Here is a 22,530-nt window from a genome sequence, read left to right on the forward strand (position 1 = left end):
AATTTCTCATCTTCAGCCATTCCTGTTTCTTCAATGTTTTACCTTGTTGGAAATTATTCAAATAGTGATAGTAAAGGAGAACACAACAGAGGACATTGTTATGGGGAAAACCCAGAGTGAAGAAGCTGTAAGCCTGTTTCACATTATTTACATTAATGTGCACATGAGGCACATGATGCAAAGTGTGAGTGCACTACACTTTCTTTCTTTGCCATCACTCTTTATGTAAATACCGTAGGGCCAATTATGACTTTCACACATACACTGATAAAAAATAAGACCCATACTTCAAAGATAAGTTTATTACTCTGACGGATTAGGCAACAATATTCTACTGTTCTTTTAATCTTTCAGAAGAAAAACAAGATAATAGATGTTCACATACTGCCCCCTCTGTTACAGGAAATCTATGTGTATGTGTCTCATGCTTGTACTGTCACTTAGCAACCAAATCTGAGGATGCGTTCCAAAGAAGAGCTCACAATGCAGAAATGCTTTCTGGTTCCTGCTTGCTGACTGATGGAGATGCTGTCACATTTCCATCTGAAATCAGGGGTTTGACTTCTATCCCACAAAAGTGAGCAGAGATATTTGCTGTATTGCACCTTTGCCCAGCTGCTCTCTCACCTCCTCTCCGCCTTTTGTCCTCCATTGAAGATGGCACTGAAATTCAGACAAGATGAGAAATAAGTACTTTTGTCTGACTCTCACTGTCTAGACACAGTCCAGCAAAAAACTTCCCAATGACACATTACAAAAAACAGTTTGTAGTAGAACAGCACTGAGACTAATTTAGTCAAATTTAAAAGGCCATCTGAAATGTGGACATTTTGAATTACAGCCACTTTTGTTTTCAATTTCGAATACATTTGTCTTGGTGTTCCCATCTACAGACTGTTTTTGTATCATGCTTGCTGTCTAGAGAAAACCAAAAACCAAGGTTTGAGACTGCTATATTTAATTCGGATCCATAACTTTTGCTTCTTGGCAGCAGGAGGGAATTGAGGACAAACATTATTTGAACTTTTCCCAGCTTGGGGGAAATACATCCGGTTGCTTCACGGATTCAATATTAATAATTTGAAAGCCAAACGGAGTTTAGCTAGAATTTGCTCAGAAGGCTTAATTTCTAACTCAGAAAAGGTTAGCAGGTCTATTCCCTCTCTAAGAAGGCAGGTCCCATCTTTTTACATCAAAGATAAATTCTGCTGGTATTCACAACACATTTCAGGATATTTGTTAAGATGGACATTTCTGTCTGTTTAAAAAGAATTCAGTACTATGGTGGCATGTGAACTTCCACACAAGATGTTCCTGGGTGTGGCTATTCCTTAAGTGTCCAAAAATGCATTTTCTGAATCAGTCTAAGAAACCCACTGCTTTATATTTGTGTGTGAGAGCACACAAACGATAGACGTGGCTTACCATTGTTCATATGCAGGAGATGAGATCTGTGTAAGTTACACAGGTTAAGAACAGATCCATACATTTGCTTATTCCACCTTGATAGGTACAGGAAGGACAAAATGCTACATTGGGGAGGGAAACGTCTACCTTTGATTCCTGAAAAACTGGACAGTCCCTATCCCAGTTTATGAGAGCTCCCCGTGCATTATCACACCGTTTCAAGCTTATCTCTGCAGCTTTAAGGGATGAATACTTGCAATGTTAACATTAAAAAAAACCAGTGAAAGCTGAACTCATGATGCTGAATTGCATGCTCAAATATCCACACCTCCAGAAGCCACATAAGCTAACAGAGGTGGGCAACATGAACCCACCTCCTGGACTCTTACACAGCCCATGCTGAGTTTACTGCCAACCATATATACACTATATAGCAAGGGTTGGGCAGAAAGTAGATCTCCAGAAGTTGAACTTCCAATTCCCAGCATTCCCAACCTTTGGCCATGCTGGCAGGGGCTTCTGGGAGTTGAAGTCTAAAACACCTGGAGATCTACTTTCTGCTTACCCCTGCTATATAATAGGGATGAGCAATATTTCAGTATCCATGGAGAAAGCATGTACTAATTCACTGCTCTTTTCAGCCATAAAATACAACAGCCAAAGAGTCTGTGTCTGGCTATGCTATTCAAATAGGCTCGTGTCTGGAGTAATCATGCTGCCTTTGGTTTATATGCAGGATATAAACAGAGTTCAAAGCAATAATCCCAGGAACAGGTTTTTCAACTCATACACATGTGTTAATGAAAAGGCTGTGTCAGCTCAGCCATTTGAATTAGTATTTAATACCACATGACTGCAGTTAAGCCAATGGGAGGCAAGGCCTGCTGTTTGGTGATAACTACATTACTGTTTCTTTGCAGAAATTCTCAAGTTACAAGGGGAACGAACAGTCATATGTAAATGAAAGGAAGGTGAGCAACTGTGGGTGTCCTTTCCTCAAGTTTTGCTTGTGATGCCCTATATTATGTGGCCAGACTCATTTTCTTCTTTATGGGAAAAGAAAAGAAAGCATTTGAGTTCATTTTGCACACTATTTCCAAATGTTTGGCTTCACTTTGGGGCAAGTATCTTGCGCTCGTCTTCACCATTTCATCAGCAATATCAGAATTTAATTCCTTATCAGCGCAAGTGAGAAAGACCTCCAGGGAACTAGGTGGGGACCCAACTTTACGCGACTTGGCTGTAAGTCCACCCTACATCTGCAGTTCTATTTGAGACACTGAGCTAATCAGAGACTGAAATGAGTTAAGCAGTGGCTATCCCAGGGTAACGGTTTTTGTAAGCTGCACCTCTAAAGCTGTAAGCATAAGCATACTCAGTGCCCGTGAAATAAAGTCAGCCCTACCAGCGGTGGAGGCTGGTGGCTAATCTAACTTGGGGGGTAGGGGGAGGACAGGTCAGCAGAGGTGGAGCCGATGGGTCACAGGGGGCAAAACAGTCTTTGTACCCCCAACAGCCAGCAACCCATACCACAGAAAGGGAGAACTGAGGCACATAAACTTTGAGATTGTACATGCAAAGGAAGGGGCGGGGAAATCACAGTCACACAAAAGCACTCCTTTGGACCCACATTCTCTTGCTCCAGCAACAACTCCCATTCCACAAAGAATCATAAATGAACAGTGGTGGTGGTGGGGTGCCTGTGTGTGTGGGGCAGTATTTCACACAATCACACAAAATCATGATGCTGCCACCACTAATGATATTCTCAGAGCCAGACAGCCAGGGCCAGCTCAAGGCCATGATGGGCCCCAGGGTGGCCATCTGTAGTGAGCCTTCTATTCTCTCCCCAGTACTGAACCCTCTCTCATTGATGAACTTTCTCATGTGCACACACACACTCAAGAAAGAGACATAAACTGACTAATTCAGGCGCAACAGCCAAACAGGATGCACGCGTACATAGTCAGTGCTGGCCCATGACATTTTGCTGCCTGAGGACCAGCAACTGCCTCCCATTTCTCACAGGATGATCTAGGCCAGTCACTATCTGTCAGCCTAACCTACCTCACAGTACTGCTGAGGTAAAAATGGGAGGAAAGGTAGAACATAGATGTAATAAAATGTAGTAAATAATTTTCTACTAGAAAAGCATAATGGTCTTACACTATGTGCATAATAAGCCTCCTAGCATGTAAAATGGCTCACCTGTGCATTGCATTACGCTGTGCACATATTTATGTGCATGTGCACTAGAGAGAAGCATTCAGTACTCCACTTGAGTATTTATCTTATAGAGGCCCTGGGGAAGGAGCCTGAAGGCTGACACCAACTTTTATAACTCATATTAAATATTCAAAATTTGTAAAACCTCTTGCTTCCCATATGCCTCTATCTTCTACACAAATGTCAAAGAAACTTTTATTAGTAGCAAAAAAAATAAAGAGTCCTGCAGCACCTTAAGGAGTAACACATTTATTCTGGCATAAGCTTCCACGGACTATAGCCCACTTCATCGGATGCATGGGGTACTATGGGGATTTTCAGGTTTTTATATGGTACATGTGTGGTGTGTGTGCGGGGGGGTGGCACTCATAAACAGTGAGGTCATAAGGAAATTTAATGAAGGAAATGAAGGTAAGTAACCTTCCTTCCATGGAATACTTCAAAGTCCTATCCCCCTGCCCCCAACCTGACCGCATTTCCCTAACAACAAATAAACAAAAACCACTCAAGCCACTAGCCAACTAGATAACTCTGGACTACACCACAGTGATGTCATACTCTACTGTCCCTCCCAACAATATGGCTACAACTACAGACTACTCCCAGTAACCCAGACACAGCACCAAGTTCTCAGAACATTCAACAGCCATCCTTTTGCATGTTGTAAGAACCACAATAGTATTAACCCACCCAAAGGCACTTCTTTGAAGCCACATTTACTTCTTAGTAGACCTACAGGATTGCTCTACATATCCCATTAAGCCCTACCCCCCTCTTACTTACACACACCCCCACGCACGCAGAGAGAGAGAGAGAAAGAAAACAATTTGTGGCAGAATCCAGATTTAAAGCAAAGGGGTGGGGAGAGCAATAATAATAAATTATGTATACTGCTCCATCTCCTGCCACCCTATTTAAAGAAGCTTACATACCAGAATTGTGCAGAGCTAAACTGGTTCCTCAAGGTAAACAGAGAAATAGATAGCAGGTAAGCAAGCCAGCATGAGCACGTGCACACACCCACTCACACTCTCACTCACTTCTCTTCTTTTCCTGCCTCTTCTTTTCCCTTAATGATGGGCTGGCTTGGCTCAGCCAATGATCCAGTCAGCAATGCCCTTAAGGGTAACCACCTCATCACACAAAAGATGCCCTCCCTGGAGGGATGGGGCCTTCTCCAATTGCCTAATACAGGCTCGGTGCTTGCGCTGAACCATTTCCATATTTCTTTTAAACATGCTTTGAGGCAGCGGCCTAGCCCAGAGCAGCCTCTAAGCCTTTCAAGGCTCCGCACGTGGGTGAGCAGCCACAGTTGAAGAGAAGAAGCTACCACGGTGGGGAAGGACACTCTCTGTGCAGGGGCAGGCACAACAGCAGCTACCGCTGAAGGTCACTGCAAAGGGAAGCTCAGCAAAGGTTTGTTTTAAAAATAAAATAAAAGGAGATGATTTGCAGCACGTAAAAAAAAAAAAGACTTCCTTTTCCTTTCTTATGACTCCTGGGCAGGCTCTGCCCCTCCAGCCCTTAATGGCCCACTGCCCTTGACCACCAGTGAATCAACATGTTTGCCTAAAAATTGTGTGAGGAACTATCATGGTTACTGATGAACTGTGAATACTTGTGAGTATGAACAGAAATCAGTAATCAAAATTTTATTTATTTTGGGGGGTACACAAAAAGTAGACATACACAGTAGCATTTTGCACTGTTTATTGAATAACCTTCCTTAAGATGGAAATGACACTTCAGAACGTCAACATGAAAAAGGCTTCTTTACAGGGCTTAACAAAACAAAACATACAGGATTCTATAAGCCAATGCTTCCGCAGTGGTATTTTACACAATTAGGTGTTTAAAACAAAATCTGTTTAAAATACACAAAATCTTGCAGATATCACATTGTATATAAATACAAAGAAGTGTAAAAAGACAACTCCAGATCTTTTTTTTTTTACAAAAATGTTACATAAAAATTTGTAACAAAAAGCCCATCCCTGAACAAACACACCCTCTCCTACTCTTGTTTTGCTACATATATTGTTACCTTAAAGTGTGATGAGCTCAGACTCCAATATACTTTACAGCCGCCTTCTCCAACCTGGTGTCCTCCAAATGTGTTGGGACTACAACTCCCATCATTCCTAGTCAGCACAGCCAACACATCTGGGGGGGCACCAGGATGGAGAAGGATGCTTTAGAGACACCATTAGTCCCCAATCTACAGACTTCCTCTGAAAGAGGATTTGCCCCCACTCTAAAGCCCAACCCCAACACTCCTCTTAAAAACTGTTTCTCTAAAAAAAAAGTATAACTTAAAAGCAGAATGACTGACATCCTACCACTCTGCACACATACTGGACGCTAGACAGAATAAAAGTATATTGCACATAGTCTGCATTGTAATCCTGAGAACCTTTTTCACAAACAATACTGGCTTTCAAAGACTACAGGACAAAAGCTGCATGTTAAATGGGCATTCACAGTCAAGCAGAAGTCTTCAAACATCTTGGAACTGGTCCTGTGTGTGAAGCTTAAATCACACCCAATTGTTAAGGCCATGATCCTAAAGTACACTTATGTGGAACTAAGCTCCACCAAATCTATGGGACTTAAGGTGAAACTACAGGTTACCTTGGCAAACTTGTGTTTCCAGATCTGTACAAGTAGCAGAGAATTAGTGACTGGCAGGGTACTTCATCATGACCACAGATTCTTCCCTGCAAATGCCCCCTGCATGTGCACACACACACACGAATACACACACACACACACACACACACACGAATATACCGTTTTTCCATCAACCAGAATCATTGCAAATTTCAAAGCCCTCTGGGTTTGCTTTACAACAGGGGTGGGCAACTTGTAGGCCAAAAACATCTGGAGAGCCACAACTCCCATCAGCCCTATTCAGCATAGCCAATGGTGAGGGATCATGGGAGTTGTGGTCCACCAGATGTTTTGACCTGTAAGTTGCCCACTTCTGCTTTACAAGGAAAACATGGAGTTGGGAACCCTTTGCTTTCCCTATTATGTGTGGTTCACTCCCAATGTGTTTGGAATAGAAAAAAGAAAAACCTTTGGATGAACAAAAGCAGAAACTGTCCATCTCTTAAGCGACCAGGACATTTAAAAACTTGCCAGTTGGTCTCTGCTTTGTATGGTGATGCTTAAACTGAACTGTAGCCTAAAGTTACCTTATCTTGACTTCACAGGCCCTACGGATATTTTGGCCTACAACTCCCATGATCCCTCATTGTCTATTCTGGCCAGGGCTGATGGGAGCTGTAGGCCAAAACATCTGGAGGGCCACAAGTTGCTCACCACGTCATAGGCTATAATGCACAGTTATCTACCCTGGGTGTCTATACAATTACTCCAGACTTACTGGTTCAAGGACTGCAACCTTTGTCTGCTCAGTTTCCAAAATCAGCTTAGAGTCCCTTACCCATGAATCTTTACAAGGTTCCTTTTCTTTTAAAAACACTTCCACAAACATTTTTATCCATCTTTAGCTTTACAGACTCAGAATTCAAGACCTAACATACCACATTAAAAGGCAGCAATTCTCTCAAATATTAAGGTTGTGGGTTTTTTTTTACAATGAATTGTTTCAAGTAAACATTAATCCCTGATATAACTTGTAAACCATGTTTTCCCAACAAATGATAAGTAGTTATTTAAAGCAGCAGCATCTTAAATATTTAGAGGTAATTTAAGATTGTATTTTAAGAAAAATACTATAAACAACGAGACCCAAATGGTGTTTTGTCTACCGATGCTTCACCAAATTTCAAGAGATTTTAAAGCAAAAGTGGTTGATGACTCTGTGCATGTATTCAAGTTTAATGTATTCAAGTTTATTCTGATAATATTCTGGCGAACATCCTTCATAAAATTTTCCACAGATAGTTTGAGATGTATCACAAGAAGACAAGCCTTGTTAGTGTCAACAATAGCTTCCAGTGTTGAGAACTGCAACCATGAACAGACTTCATGGGGAAAGCATCGTATAACGAGAATATCTGATGGCAGACGTTTCTCCAGATTTCCCTTTTCCAAAGAAATATTTTTAACAGCATTTTATGGAAGAATAAGGGGTGGGGTGGGGGAGGAAGGAAATGTGCCCATATCCGCCCCTTTTCATTAAGTCACTTCTGCAAAAGTAGCATCCTGAATTGTGAGGTATATTTTTTTCCCTTTCTTTCCCCAAAGTCTTGCTTCTGTTAAGTTAAAACCAGTTTCAGTGATGGATTTGTTCTGTTGGAGCCATTTGCAAGCAGTTCCTTCACTCCCTTTTTTATGGTGGCAAGAGCAACTCAGTTTAGATACCACCACCGTTTTGCTTTCCAAATGCACTGCCCTCTCTTGCTACCTTTCTCCGACAGGCACTCAGCCCTCAAAACAACCTGTTGTGTACGAATGATGCTCACTGAAATAGCTACTGCCATAGGTCAGAGAGACGCAGTGCCTAGGCTCCGCTGAAAAGGCGACCTGCATGGTGATAGGTCCCGGAATGGTTTGCAGAACAGGCTGAAAGCTGGCCTGCAAGGCGGAGTATGAACGCAAAGAGTTGCTACTCCCAGAGGCGAGGCCACCAGAGCGAGGAGCTTGCAAAGAGTCCCGGTAAGCCGAGCACAGATCCTGTATCGGAGAATAGAACTGCGAAAGGACAGCTGAGTGCTGAGCCAGAGGATGATATCGTGACTGCTGAAAGAGAACTTGAGTTGGGGTCTGGAGGGTCAGGCTTCCCACGACTTGCTGCTCCTGCAGCAGTGTTGCGTGATCTTTGTCTTTACCAGCTTCTTTGACGTCCTTATCGTGAGCTCTGTTAAGGAAAAACGAGCCAAATGAATCAACACTGAAGACGGATCATGTAACAGAAAACTGAAATATGAGAACAGAGCAAATAGCATCCACAGAATCAGTGTTAACTCAACCCCTGCCCCTATTTGTGGGTTGGGGTCTATGATTGCTCTAGGATTTATTTATTAATTTTCACAGACATGGAAAATTTCATAATCGTGTTTCCAGAAGCCATGCTGAACATCACAGGGATGTGTAGTACTGGAAGAGGGTCTAAGTGCTTGCTGTGTTGGCAGATCGGAGCGTTTAAGTGATTATACTTAGCATTAACAGAGTATAATCAGGCAGCCTGATTTTGTTCAAAACTTACATAAGCATGAGATCAATGCATGGAGCAAGGTGCTCCCAGGAGTAACATGTCAGCAGCTGGAGCTGTGTGGTCCAAGAGGGAGAGATCTCAAGACAGATGCGCGAGGCACCCACACAAGCAGCAGCTACCAGAGAAGGCCGAAAGGAGCGAAAAACGTAATCTGGAAGACAAAAAATCACAAGATAGGCCCTAACCACCTCCAATCCATAAGCATCTTTGACCAACTTCTTCCTGTAGACCTGGCCACAGGCTAACCTTCTAGCTGTAAACTAAGATGTCAGAATGGCAGCTTTGGCCCAAGAGAGTGCAAATTCACTTAGATCAATATTTCTTGCAAGCAACACCACTAGATTTATTGTAGTCTCTTGGTGTGTGATGCAGACTTTACAGGCAATAACTCAGGCTTGGAAGAGCGCTCTTAAATAGGCATTTAATTTGCCATTGCCTTTGGATCCCAGACTTCAAACTGTGCTTGAGGCTGCTATCATAAGCACGCTTATCAGAAAAGTAAATCCCATTAAACTCAGGGGGATTTACTTTCAAACAAACATGCACAGGATCAGCTTTCAGAACAAAATATCACATGTTTTGGTTTTATGTCCTGCAACAGGCAGAATTGAGAGAATGTGCCTTTCTGCGTTTCTCAAACTTGCTTCATCCTCAGGAGGTGGCAAAAGCTTGTTAGCCCAAGATCTCAGGTTGGAATTTATTTTGTTCAGAATCAAGGAGTAGCAGACACAGATTTTAAGCCAGGGATGTGGGTTAACTTCATCCAAAGTATGCCTAGCTGCAAGTTAAGACCTTGGAGTCAAGGGATTCCACCCTCGCTTCCCCTGCCAGTGCCTCACCCTACAGGGCTGGTAACGTGCCATTTCTGAAGTGGGGCAAACATGCGGTTGAAATGCCTCTCCTAAGGCTTAGGTACTGGCAATAAGAACTTGAAGCTACAATATGATGGTATTCTTGGCCCCGCCCCCTTTGTCTTCAGCCCCACCCACCGCTAGAATGCAGCCCCCAAGAGCTTCTCTGAACTGGAATCCGGTCCTTGGGCTGTAAGATGTTCTGCACCTCAGCTCTAGTGGTCTTTTCATTAGACACGACATTCCCCTACCACCATCACCACCACCACCACCCCATTTCCAATGCATGCTGTCATCCTATGAGGCTAGTGCAAAGCTGAGTGGCGCTTGCCTTCCTCCAGCATCTGGATCAAGACATTACCTTGCAGTGAGACTTCTAGGAAATAGTGAGTGTATTTCTCCATGAAAGCTCTGAGTTTGGCCATGGCTGTGATGGGCCAGCCATTGTGTAGATCACTCCCACTAACAGAGGCAAAGAGGTAGTAATCAATGTAGTGTGCTGGGGTTGGCAGACACAAATTCCAGTTGAAACTCTCCAGGAGCAACAGTTCCATCTTCAGCAGGTCTTTTTTTGTGATCACCAAGCTAAGGTTGCACATGCAAGCAAAGTTGTTCAACTGTTCCAGTTTTGGCACTCTGTCCTCCTTCTCTTCAAATTTGCCTATTGAGAGGAAGAACAAGCCATTACTTCCAGCTGGGTTACCAATACTTGATTGGTCTGGAATCAGCTAGAAACCAATGCTGAAAAATGGAACATTGGAATTACCATGAAGTGGTGTTCTGGTCAGCGAGGGATGGAAAGGGTTAACCCTCCCTTCCGTGGAAGGCAAGGCCAAACAGATCAGACTTGTATCCCACCCAGAAGGGGAGGAACCCATCTCAGTCTTGGCTCTGCCATCCATAGGAGAGCAGGGTTAATCAGAAGCTCCCAAGTTAATCAGAGGATCTAGACTCAGGAGCAGTGACTTCTCTTTTAAGTTTTGATCTCTGTTCAAACTTCTGACAAGGGGCTAGACAGGAGGTCTCTCCTCACTTCCCATTTGTTAGTTTCCATAATTTCTGTCTTGTTACAGCAGTTATTTTAAACAATATTCTTTATTTGTGCAAAGAGGCCAACAGAGTCTTGGTAAGCTGGCTGGAAATACTGGCTTGTTCTTCCCTCTCAACAGACAAATTTGAAGAGAAGCTGGACAGAGTGCTCCTTTGTCCAAATATACCCGCCTTCTCTTCAAATGTGCCCATTGAGAGGGAAGAACAAGCCATTATTTCCACCCAGGTTACCAAGACCATCTTGGTCCCGAATCAGCTAGAAACCAATGCTGAAAAATACAGAATTCAGAGATTCAGCAGTCAGTGATTGCTGCTGCTAGGTTTATGCACCATTGTCAAAGACAAATTCTGTGTCTGTAGCACTTTTGGACAGCACATGCTAGTAGGATGAACACTACAAATGTGAAGTAGCTAAGAACTAGCTTGTCCAGGTTAATTACCCTGTGATTTTTCCAAGTTGCTGTTAAAATCATAACACTGCCTTGAAAGGCTTTTAGGAGCTGGTTCCAATGTTAACCACTAGTATTTTCTCCCTCACACAATTAGGCCATCAGCCTTACGGAAAAATAGACACCTGTGTTTTCCCAAATTGCCATAAAACTCTACTGCTAAAAGCACCCTATGACTGTGAGTGGAGGTTTAGGCAAATATATGGAAAGGACCACGGTTCAAGAACTAGATAGCATAAGCTTCCGCTCAGATGCAAAGTATTACATGACAGAGAGTCTAAGGTGTCCTTTGAAATGTTACTGGAGCCCCGTGTAAGCATTTTTTCACTAGTTCATTCAACAGTTTCAGCACAGTATTCAAGACCCACATGATTGGCCCTGCCCACACGATTACAGACCTTTAAAATGCCAGAGTACTATACGAGGCAAGTCAACAGAAAAGTGGTTCCCATGGCATTAGGGTGACATTTAAAGGGCACCACATCGAACCTACAATGCTCTGTAGCAGATGTCCTGGACACCCTCTTTCACCAGAACACAGCTTGCAACTTTAAGAATCCTGCCTGTACAAGCAAAAGCTGAGCACATCACCGTAAGAAACTCTAGCAGAGACTGCCAATATTCTGTATTTAAGCAACATTCTATTAATATTTGCATAATATGCAGAATTCCATTGGCTTTCTCAGTGAATTCAGAAGACCAGCCTTCGCAACCTAGTGGCGTCCGGGTGTTTGGGCCTACAACTCCCATCATCCCTTGCCAGCATAGTCAATGGTCAGGAATCCTGGGAGTTGTATTCCAAATTTCTCTGGAGGGCACCAAGTTGGGTAAGGCTGCAGTAGACAAATAGATTAGTTTCCCCTTCCTAGCAAACCACTAACAATTGTTATCAATCTTTAGTGGCCCTAGTGAATTACGATCAGACAAAGATAGATACTTTATTGCTTAAAGCCATAGGCCAACCACAGTGTACATTAAAAAAGAGGGGAAGAAAAAAAAAAACACAGTACAGTACAGTCATATATTTGTATATACATAAATTCACACATCCAACAGAATCATTCCTACTAGGCTGTTTGGGCTTTGGCACGTATTTTCCTTGCTACCAAGGCAAATTTTGCTACCTGGGCAGTGGTAAAAGCATCAGTGACAGAAAGAAGAACACATATCTGTTGTAAAGGCATTTTATTTGAAAGGCATTGGAAAATGATGGCAAGAAATTTATGCCTAGGATGGCCATAGAGAGGACATCTTAGTAAGTAATGAGAGACATCCTCAACCTCCCCAGACTCGCAGATACAGAGTCTCTGATGGACTGGGGTATTATCAAATCTTCCCTCCAGGAAGGCAGAGGGCATGCATTGTAGACGCAATGCTGTAAATGATTTCCGTAAGTGGGGCACAGTCAGAGTTGTAAAGTAACTCTCCAGACCAAATGACATCTTATATAACAGGTACCAGCAAGAATAAGGCATTTGTGAGATTGTAACCAAATCCATCCACTTAGAATAAATATTTTTTTTTCTTTAAGCCTCTGCTTTACTCTATCAGAAGCAAAAGAAGAAAAGGACTCAGTATCAATTCCATAACCTTGCAATATAGGTCTGGTCAGGTTTACCCAAGACTTTTGGGATGGGGTCTGAAGTTGCTCTTGAAAGCATTTTTTTGGAAGGCGGGAATCACTCATATGGGTCAGCTTGAGCCAATACAAAGCAAGAACAGCATGAATAGATGTTTAAACTGAAATCAATCCCACTTCTACCCTTAGAAGTGCCCTGGGTGCACTCCGGGGGACAGTTAAGAGGGATCTCATAAAAGAGTTCTGAACCACCTAAAAAATAGAGGCATTTGTGTATCCCCATACCTCTGCCCCATACGTCAGTTGTGAAACTACCTTCTTCTGAAATATCTCAACTGCAGGGGCAACCAAGCTTCCCCCTTGTGATCTAGAGAACCGAAGGAGAGATTGAGTAGTCTGGGATGATTTCAGCTTAATTACATCTAGATGTTGTCTCCACGAAAGTTGGGCGTTGAAGTTAAGGCCCAAATATCTAAAGTTGCTCATTTGTTCAATGGATTCATTGTCCAACTTCCACATATGAGTTTTCCTTTTCTTCCCAAATACTACAATTTTAGTCTTAGCATAATTAATATACAAATGCTGTCTTGTGCAAAATGTACTCAACTTTCTCAAGAGCTTTTGCATTCCAATTAATGATCAGACAAAGAAATGCTGACTTTTATGATGGTGGTGTTCCATCAACTAATAGCAAAGAATTGGAAAGAATCTACAGACCTGTCAATGGTTGTGTGGTATAACTACCTTTGGATCATTGTGTTAGCTGAAAAATTGGATAAAGGCACAAAGGCAACCAAAAGAATCTGACACATTCCATACAATTTGGTATAAATATACTGATTTGTATTAACAAACAAGATTCCCAGAGAAAACCACCACTATCTCATGAACACATATGGAAAGGTATATTTAGATGAACTAAATCTTAAATCCCTGAGAAATTTCTGTGGATAAACAGAAGGTTATTAATATACTGAACCCCCTGTGATTCCTGCTAAGTGGAATTCAATTTCTTATGCAATGTTTGTGTTTTGCCAAGATAAAAAGTTGTAACATTTTCTATATGTTCGCTGATTATAAACATGTAATCTAACACCCAATAAAAACAGCATTAAGAAGACACACACAAGTGCAACACTTATGCATCAGCGGGCGAGTTTACTTACTTGCAAGGAGAAGGCAAGCAATGGAGATGACATAGAGTTGTTTGACAGCCACATCATAGCTGTCCATAAAGAGGTCCAGCAAGTAGACAGCAAGGTGCCGGGCCGCAGGGCAGAGCCGGCAGCGGTTGCCGAGGATAGCCAAGAGGTCAGCAAAATAGCGCCGCATCCCGATCTGAGGAGAATGAGCCTTGTACACGGGCAGTTTCAGCTCCTATGGCAACACACAAGGAGCGGGAGAGAAGGAGTATTAAAATAAATATCCATTTCAATAGCCAGAAAGGCAGGATCAGCATCTGCCACCCATTCTGGCAGGTGCTTAGTGAGTAAAGCAATAAAACGCGACCCAGCTCTCACGCCGGATGACTGTCCAACATGTTTTGAAAGATAATTAAATTTGTTCCAATCATTCATACTCTGTGGGTCAAGTGGTATTTTTGAGGCATTGGGGGAACTGAAGAAAAAAGAAAGGAAAAGTTAAACCACCGTCAGCTCTCGTTTTCTGTATCCAGGCAGACATGATCATGGCTCAAATTAAGAACAAACATCGTTTATGAAATCATTATTAGAAGAGATCTTGATAGCCTATAACCCAACTTTGACAGGTCATCTGATTAAGAGGAATTTTCCTCACAATTTACAACTATACAAGCACCGCCCGCACCGCCCCCCACAGCACAACCCTTGCATATTATCTGATTCACAAGACGTCGTTACCAAAACATACACAGGAGCCAGACAGCAACAAACTGCCCCCCCCCTTGCAGATTTATTTTGGGATGTATGGGAAGGGGGAGGAAGTCAGGTTCCCAAGTATCATTTATCCAATCAACTGAAATGCCCTGATATCTAGCACTAACCGCTGTCTTCCAGAGTTTTGTTTTATTTTTTAAGTAAAGCTACACATGGTCTTTGTGATGTTTGACAATCGTGGCAAAATCAGAGTTGAAAGCAGCCCAATTTTAAACACTTCGTACATAGACATTTCAACATCAGCATCACACACACACTTTCAAGTTCATGTGTGATTGCTTCATCCAAACATTTGTAACAGAAAGTTTTGATCCAACAGGACAGTTTGGAACAGGGGCCTCCAACCTTCTTGGCTTGATGGGCACATCTGGCATTTTGAAAATGTGTCCTGAGTGCCACCACAAATGTAAGGAGTGGGGGAGAAATCACAAAAATGAAGCGCACCATTGGCTTGTATAGGCAAAGAAAAGTCCTGCTGCCGAAAATAAGCTGGAAGAGGGCTAAGTCAAACCCCAGCACAGACCCTTGGGGTAACAGGATCCTTGGTGGGGGTGGGCCTCGCCATCCCTCCAGTTGATTTAGATTCAGCGGCGGATGTTTAAGGGCCAAACTAGCTAAGACACTGACTGAATGCAACCGAGCATGTCTAGGTTTTCCAGTGCAAAATAGCACTTGTGGCTCCCCCATGGTGCATAGGAAGAGGTTTTTAACCCTCCCCACACTGTGATCCTGATGAAAATCACCCTTCCAAAACTACTGTTAGCCATAAGAGGGAAGCCTCCATTGACTAGTAGCCCCTTCTGGGGCTTACAGCAGATTGGAGGAGCATGCCTGAATACAGCTCTTGTTAGCTCTCCAAGTAAAGAAGCGAGGAACCACCAGTTTAAGCATTTGAAACAATTCAATGGGTTTTTGATGAGCTGTGTGGATGTTATTTAATAAAATTGCACAGCTGAGGTTACAACCCAGTCTTGATATTAAAATTGAAGTCCCCCTACAGATCCACTCTATTAAAAAGAGAAGGATAAGAGTTCCTGAGTAAGGGAGAAGCCAGCCAGTTCTCAAAGTACTTCCCAAACAACTGCAAGACAAGACCTCTTAATAAGGAGCTGCAATGTAAATATTTATGCAATGGTGCAGAGGAGTTATTTCCTCAGACAAACACACTTAACTATCTATCTGGTCACCATACCCATTCACAAACTAACATGACAATTAGACGGCACCATCAAGTCTTGGTTCAAGAGGCAAACACATTTCATTTGACCCCAGCTGCCTCCTTATGAAGGGTTTTAAAGTCAAAACAGGTCACTCAGAGATGGGCTACTTTACAACTTTTGACTCTGGTATAAAATAAAAATGGAACTGGATTTTGAATTATCCAATTTTATGGAAAAGTTGCCTAAACCCTAAGCACCATTATTTTCCAGCACAGGAAAGAGTTCTACAGCGCTCACTGTACAATTCAAAAGCCACCTTTACATACCCCACCAAATGAAAAGAACCCTTCTAGCAGCCTTCCCAACCCGGTGGCCTGCAAATGTATTGGGCTACAAGTCTCATCAACCCCAGACGGGACACCCAGTGGATGATAAGAACTACAATAAAAACTAGGAAGCTTTTCATTTTTAAGATACACCACTTAAGCATGATTTTTCAAGATGTTTTAAGTATGTCGGCCGATAATGCAACATGGCAAAAGAGCATCGTGCAGACAACTGCAAGCATAATATTGCTGGTCTAGGATGCATTTTCTTTCACAGACATAAGTTTAGAAAACAAATATGCATTATAACCTTAATTCCATGACAAGTAAAGCTCTTTGCACACATTCTGCAAAGTGTGTATATCTGCCATACGGCGAGCGCAGGACCAGGTCAGCGTGTCAGCCTGCCTTTGCTCCATAAATATACTTCATTGAATATATGCATAGCCCTTTAGACTACAGAGCAATGTGCTGGTGGAACTGGAACCGCAGGGAGTCTTCAATTAGAAGTTTCTTTGAACACTTGCTGAGGATAAAAGAAACTCAGCAACACCTTCCACCTTCTGGAGGTGGAAGAGGCCAAAAGTTGCATTCAAAATATAAACATTTGGGAGCCATTAAGCAGTTTATGCTCGTTATTTGATTGTATCGTAATTATGCAGTATGAAGAGCAACACTGAAATAGTCCCATGCCAAATAATGTATTGCCCACAACTTATTCCAAATTGTATGATTTTGGAACAAAACTGCAACGTTTGAGAAAAACTACTGGATATGAAAACGTGCTAGCGAAGCATTACATGGGGGACTGCCCCCCCCCCCGCTCTTGCTGTACAAATCGGAAACTACTTGTGGATTATTGGAATGAGATTACGTTGATTAGGCTGGACAAGACTAACGTAACAATGATGTTTTACTGTAAAAGCACTTAACACAAAAAATGGAATACCTTGGATACAAGGTAGTAGAAGACACAAAACAGCAAGTTTAAAATCACATACAAATGAACTGAAGGACCTGCAAACCGCACAGGGTATGTGTGTGTGCATATCTATCTATCTATGTGTGTGTGTGTGTGGGGGGGAGGTACACACACACACACACACACACAAAGAGATTTCACCCTAAAAGGTTATATAAATCCCTCCCCCGCAGACTGGTGCAACTTTAGTATTATCTTGTTTGCTCCTAGACGTTTCCACTCCCCAGTCCACCTGGTTGGAATGACCACAGGATTGTAACTTAATCCTTCAAAAGCAATGGAAACTTTAACAATCCCAAAAGCAACCCTGCCTGTTACTCACCACGCCTTCATAAGACATGAAGGAAATGAAGGATGAAACATAATGTCCGCTGAAACCTTCCCCAAACTGTTGCACCCCAGATGTGTTGGGATTATAACTCCCATTATCTCCAGCCAAGAAAAAACAGCATCGAGTGAAGCGGCGCTTTAGATAAAATCTGACATCTTTCTCTGGCTTGCCAAAGCCCTCAGGATTTTTGGGGGGCGGGTGAACAAACTTCTCAACCCAGCTGAAGAGGGTAGGGATGTTAGGTAACGAAGTCTGGACATAAGCTCTTAGCAGAAATAATCATCAGCAACAGTGACATACATCTTGAGAACACCTACACACGTTGCGCTGTGAAGTCAAAGACCTCTTAAGAAACTCACCATTTTCTTGGATCAGGAAGACCCAGGACAACTTTTTCTATTATATTATTTAACTGAATTATAGAAAACAGTTACACACAACTATATTGTGAGAGAAACATTTATACGTACTTCATGTTTGAACATGAAGTACGTATAAATGTTTCTCACAATATAGTTGTGTGTAACTGTTATAGAACTCTAACTGTTTTGTTGTGCAAGGTGCACAACAAACCCAGATTACTTTTTATTCACAATTTGCACTTTGAGCAGGTTGGCATATTCTCGTTGTAACTGATAATGCAACAAACATGGAAAAATACATATAAAAGGAAGATGCAGGGGAGTGGGAAATATATGGCCTTCTGCCATATGCTAGGCACCACCTGAGTTGGAGTTGTTGTGCTTCATGATTTTAAATCAACAGGTCAAAATTTTAAACACACAAGGAGTTTTCTACACGTGCTTGAAGAATGCAACAACTTAACCTAGGAAGAAAATAAAAACACACTGCTAAAATGTAATTTTCTTGTGACTTTGCAGGAGGGTTATCCCAACAGCAGACGTGACAAGAACGCAAAAACAAAAAGCACAACCAAAAACCAGTCCAAAACACCAACCAAAGGTAGCCATGATGACCACTAACAAAATCTAAACTCCTTATCAGGGCAATAGCTTTTTTAGGTCAACTCAAATGGTCACAAAAATACAACAAGAATGCTTTCTAAAGTACCAGGCCCCACCCTGGAATAAACCACACTGCATGGATTGGAATGTAAACTTTAAAGAGGATAGCTAGGGGTATTTGACTAGTTACAAACACGTATTAAATGAACCCTTATAACTCACAAATATGAAGTTATCTAACGGCGCAAACCTGTGTGTGTTTAGACATGCTGATTGGGGAATGCTGGGATTGTAGAACTTTTTTCTGTCTAAACATGCATAGGACTATGCCCTAAGGGGCTGGACAAGTTCCCATGCGTACATCACATGTTTCCAGAGCAAGGGTATAATAATGCATAGAGAGGTTAAAAACATTCAGAAAAACTGTGCCCTTGAAGCATGGCTTCAAGGTATATTGGCAGTACACTTTTAGACAATCGCCTCAGGAATCTTCTCTCCACATGTTACACAAGTCATCTCACCAAGACATGTGGTAGACAAATGGAAACTCAACTTTCCAAGAACATCTTTGCATTTTATTAAATGATGTGCAACCAGTGATATGGGGTGAAAAATTCTCCAAAATGGAAAATTTTCCAATGCTTATTTTTCCTGTGGAAAATTTTCCATTTCATACATTCGTTAGTCACAGTGAATGAGTGCCAACTGCAAATATAATATTAGGCAAGCCTGGCAGTTCCAAAATTGTAATAATATTTTTCAGGTGATTATCCCTACCTAGTGGCTGTGTTCGGACATCACGGTAATCCATGGTGGCTTAATAAGCTACTCACGGTACCTTATTTTTTTTAATAGTCCATGATGCCCTGCCACACAACTGGGCTAATAAGTTACAGTAAGTAGCTTATTAAGCTACTGTATGTAATTTGACTCACCACCCCACCCCACCCCACCCCACCCATCCTGCTGCAGTCCTCCCACTGGAGCAGTTTCGCCTCAAAAGCGCTGGAAGTCTGCAGGATCCAGACAAAGCTTCATATAGAGCCTCTCCCAATCAGGAAGCACCTGATCCACCATCAAAACCCAGCACAATTACCCCAGGACAGTGAAAATCCCAAGTGCAGTGAAAAGGTGGTGGTGGCTAGAGAACCTTGGGGGTTTGCAGGATCGGGATCAAATGCCACACACAGCCTCTCCTAGTCGGGAGGCACCCAATCCACCATTAAAACCCTGTGCAATTACCCTAGAGGAGCAAAAATCCCAAGTGCAGCAAAAAAAAGGGGGATGGTGGAGGCCCATCACTGTGCCTATTTAATAACTTTCCCAAAAGAGCTGAAGAGTCAACCAGTATGTTTAGCCTTAGTAAAGACATTTAATACTCCTTGGGAAATAAAAAATAGCATGTATGTGTTGTTTTCTCAAATCAGATAGTGTATTACAAGGCAAGACCATTTGAATTATGAAATATTTAATCATGTGGCGAGTGTAATTATATATAGCTTTCTTCTAGAAAGGAAGAAAAACGTCTTTAGTATCTTTCTTCCATACAGAGAAACCCTATGTACATTTGCTCAAAAGTAAATGTTAAGCTACCTAAAGGACCAGCTTCACTCCTATGATCCTACCCCTACATTTAGGTCATCATCAGGGTCTCTGCTCAGGTACCTGCCAATGGCTATATGAGCAACAGTGCATTCTTGATGGTGGCCCCCCAATTCTGGGACTCTATTTCTACCGTTTTATACCTCACAACTTTGGTGCAGTCCTTTAAGAAAGCTTTAAAAAACTTATTTTGTTCGAACTGGCCTTCCCTGAGTAGGTAGCTGATGTGTGTTCTCCTCTCAGCAACCTCAAACTTGACTTAATTTCCTCAATTTTGTGTATTTCTACAAGAATATACATTTTATATTTAGATTGTGCCCAACCTCTTTATTCTGTGTAAGCTGCTCTGTGGGTATATCTCTGGAAAGCAGGATACAAATGAATTTAATTATCCTCACAGATATTCTCCACACATTGTTTAATGGAATTTACTCAAGTATTCGATAATGATTAAACACCATTAGAAGTTATTTTGATCAAGCAAAGGCAGAACAGTAAGCGTGGAGACAGATAAACAAGCAGCTAATGTAGTCCCACCTTCAGCCTCAGACTCTGATGGATTTCTGCTACAAGATCTCCTTTCCACCATGGCTCTTCCATCCTCAGATTTCCCATCCAAAAAAAAGTTCAGCCTGGGGAAATAGGCAGCACCTGAGTTGCGGGCGACAGGAAGAAGAGAAAGGGAAATCATGAGCCAACACAGCATGTCTAATCTTACATTTATGCATACAGTTTTTACAACCCCTCCCCCCCCACTTACCCTCTAGTAAGGATGTTTAAAACTGTAGTCTAACAGCCTCATCCTAGGTTTATTTATTTATTTCATTTCTATACCGCCCAATAGCCGAAGCTCTCTGGGTTAGGTTGGGGTAAAGGTAAAGGTAAAGGTGTCCACAACCAGTCGTGTCCGACTCTAGGGTGTGGTGCTCATCTCCATTTCTAAGCCGAAGAGCCAGTGCTGTCCGAAGACGCTTCCATAGTCATGTGGCCGGCACGGAACGCTGTTACCTTTCCCGCCGAAGCGGTACCTATTTATCTACTCGCAATTTCTTGCTTTCTAACTGCTAGGTTGGCAGGAGCTGGGACTGAAGACGGGAGCTCACTCCGTCACGCAGCACTCGGGTCTCGAACTGCTGTCCTGCCTACCTTCCGGTCTGCAGTTCAGCGTCTTAACCACTAAGCCACCGCGGCCCCTTAGGTTGGGTTAGGCATGCCCTAACTCAGGGATGGGGAACAAGTGGCCCTCCATATGTTGTTGGACTACAATGCCCATCATCCTTCACCACTGACCTTATTGGCTAGGGCTTATGGGAACTGCAGTCCAACATCATCTGGAGGGCCACATGTTCCCCTACCTTAACCGCATTAAAACAATAGGCTTTTAAGCGCGCCTAACCTCATATAGCATCCCAGCTGTTTAGTTCTTTTGGTTGGTACCTTTCAGACAAGATTCCCCGGCCAGGAAAACACACACGCCCAAGTGAGCTTTAAACAGAGAAAAAGCAGCCATGGCATCATGTGGTCAGTTTAACTACAGGTAACTTTCCCCCCCCTAAAAAGGTGAAAACCACTTGAGCCGCCAAACTTCCCCGGAACAGTGGAATCCCCCACCCCACCGGTTTTATAAAGCATTACCACGGATGCAGATTTTGATGCTGGCAAAGACGCCCAAGGAACCGTGATCAGCACATCTTAGCTTGACCAGCCTGCCTTATCAGCACTTTCTACCTGCAAGCAACATCGCTCGTTTGGCGGGGAACAAGAAGGGTTCCATAGCAACGCAAGCCACCATGGATGGGGGACTCCCGTCCAAAAAACTCCCTCCCTCCCGCAGCCCCTTTCAAGGGTCGGCATTTTAAGAATCCGCATCTCACCGGAGAAACCTGCTTTGCTTTCTAACAGATTTCAGGGGGGCACGAAATGCCCGGCACCTCTGGGGCATTAGGACCCAACCCGCGCCATGCTCCTCTCCCCATCGGACTGCCGCGAAGTTAAAACTACCCCCCACCACCACCCCCGGCCCGGAGTTTACAAATAAATCCACAGACTAGAAGTTGCGTGGAACTTTGCAACACTCCGCAGCCGGCTACTTTTGCTACGCTGTGAGCCCGCCCCGCGCAGGAGTGGTTACCTTTGCCGACTGCAAATTGGGACCGGCAGCCTTTGTCCTACCCGGTAGGCAGCTGCTTCTGCTGGAAAAATACCGGGAGGTCCGGAGGGGAGGGGGCGCGGCGGAATTAGAGGACCCCCCAGCCTCTAGTGCTAGAGGCTGGAGGGAGGGGCGGAGGTTCGAGGCATGCCCCCAGGGTGCATCGTGGAGGGCGGAAAGGTCCCCGCCCCTCTCCCCCAAATCCCTCTCGGTTCTGGAGGCAAAGGAAGCCGCCTCTATTCCCGAGAGAAAGGCAGCGCGCGAGCGCAATGCCGGCTTTACACTACGCACGCGCACAGCCCGCGGGGCCTCTGGGTATCGTAGTTCTTCTCGCTTTCCCTACCGGTGCTCT

The 22,530-nt window shown here is 43.2% G+C and overlaps 1 protein-coding gene across 1 annotated transcript; it reads right to left on the bottom strand.

Moving 5' to 3' along the window:
- Positions 1-5,327: 5,327 nt before the first annotated feature.
- Positions 5,328-22,463, bottom strand: CCNJL (cyclin J like). The gene is made up of 6 exons (XM_084838596.1): positions 22,161-22,463; positions 20,567-20,680; positions 13,914-14,124; positions 10,031-10,330; positions 8,810-8,969; positions 5,328-8,461 (listed from the first exon to the last, which is right to left on the bottom strand). The coding sequence occupies exons 2-6, from the start codon at positions 20,642-20,644 to the stop codon at positions 8,026-8,028; spliced, it is 1,185 nt and encodes a 394-aa protein (XP_084694722.1). The 5' UTR covers positions 20,645-20,680; positions 22,161-22,463; the 3' UTR covers positions 5,328-8,025.
- Positions 22,464-22,530: the final 67 nt, after the last annotated feature.

Source organism: Heloderma suspectum, chromosome 2 (assembly GCF_057233095.1).
Source record: "Heloderma suspectum isolate Gila_16-S chromosome 2, 16-S_ref, whole genome shotgun sequence".
Classification (NCBI taxonomy): domain Eukaryota; kingdom Metazoa; phylum Chordata; class Lepidosauria; order Squamata; family Helodermatidae; genus Heloderma; species Heloderma suspectum.

What these genes read in the sequence shown, in the direction of transcription:
- CCNJL (XM_084838596.1), bottom strand. Translation starts at nt 20,644, where the DNA reads ATGGGAAATCTGAGGATGGAAGAGCCATGGTGGAAAGGAGATCTTGTA. An exon ending in ATCAGAGTCTGAGGCTGAAG is followed by an intron (nt 14,125 to 20,566) that starts GTGGGACTACAT and finishes GTGTTGCCATAG; the next exon opens with GAGCTGAAACTGCCCGTGTA. An exon ending in TGCTTGCCTTCTCCTTGCAA is followed by an intron (nt 10,331 to 13,913) that starts GTAAGTAAACTC and finishes TCCTCTCAATAG; the next exon opens with GCAAATTTGAAGAGAAGGAG.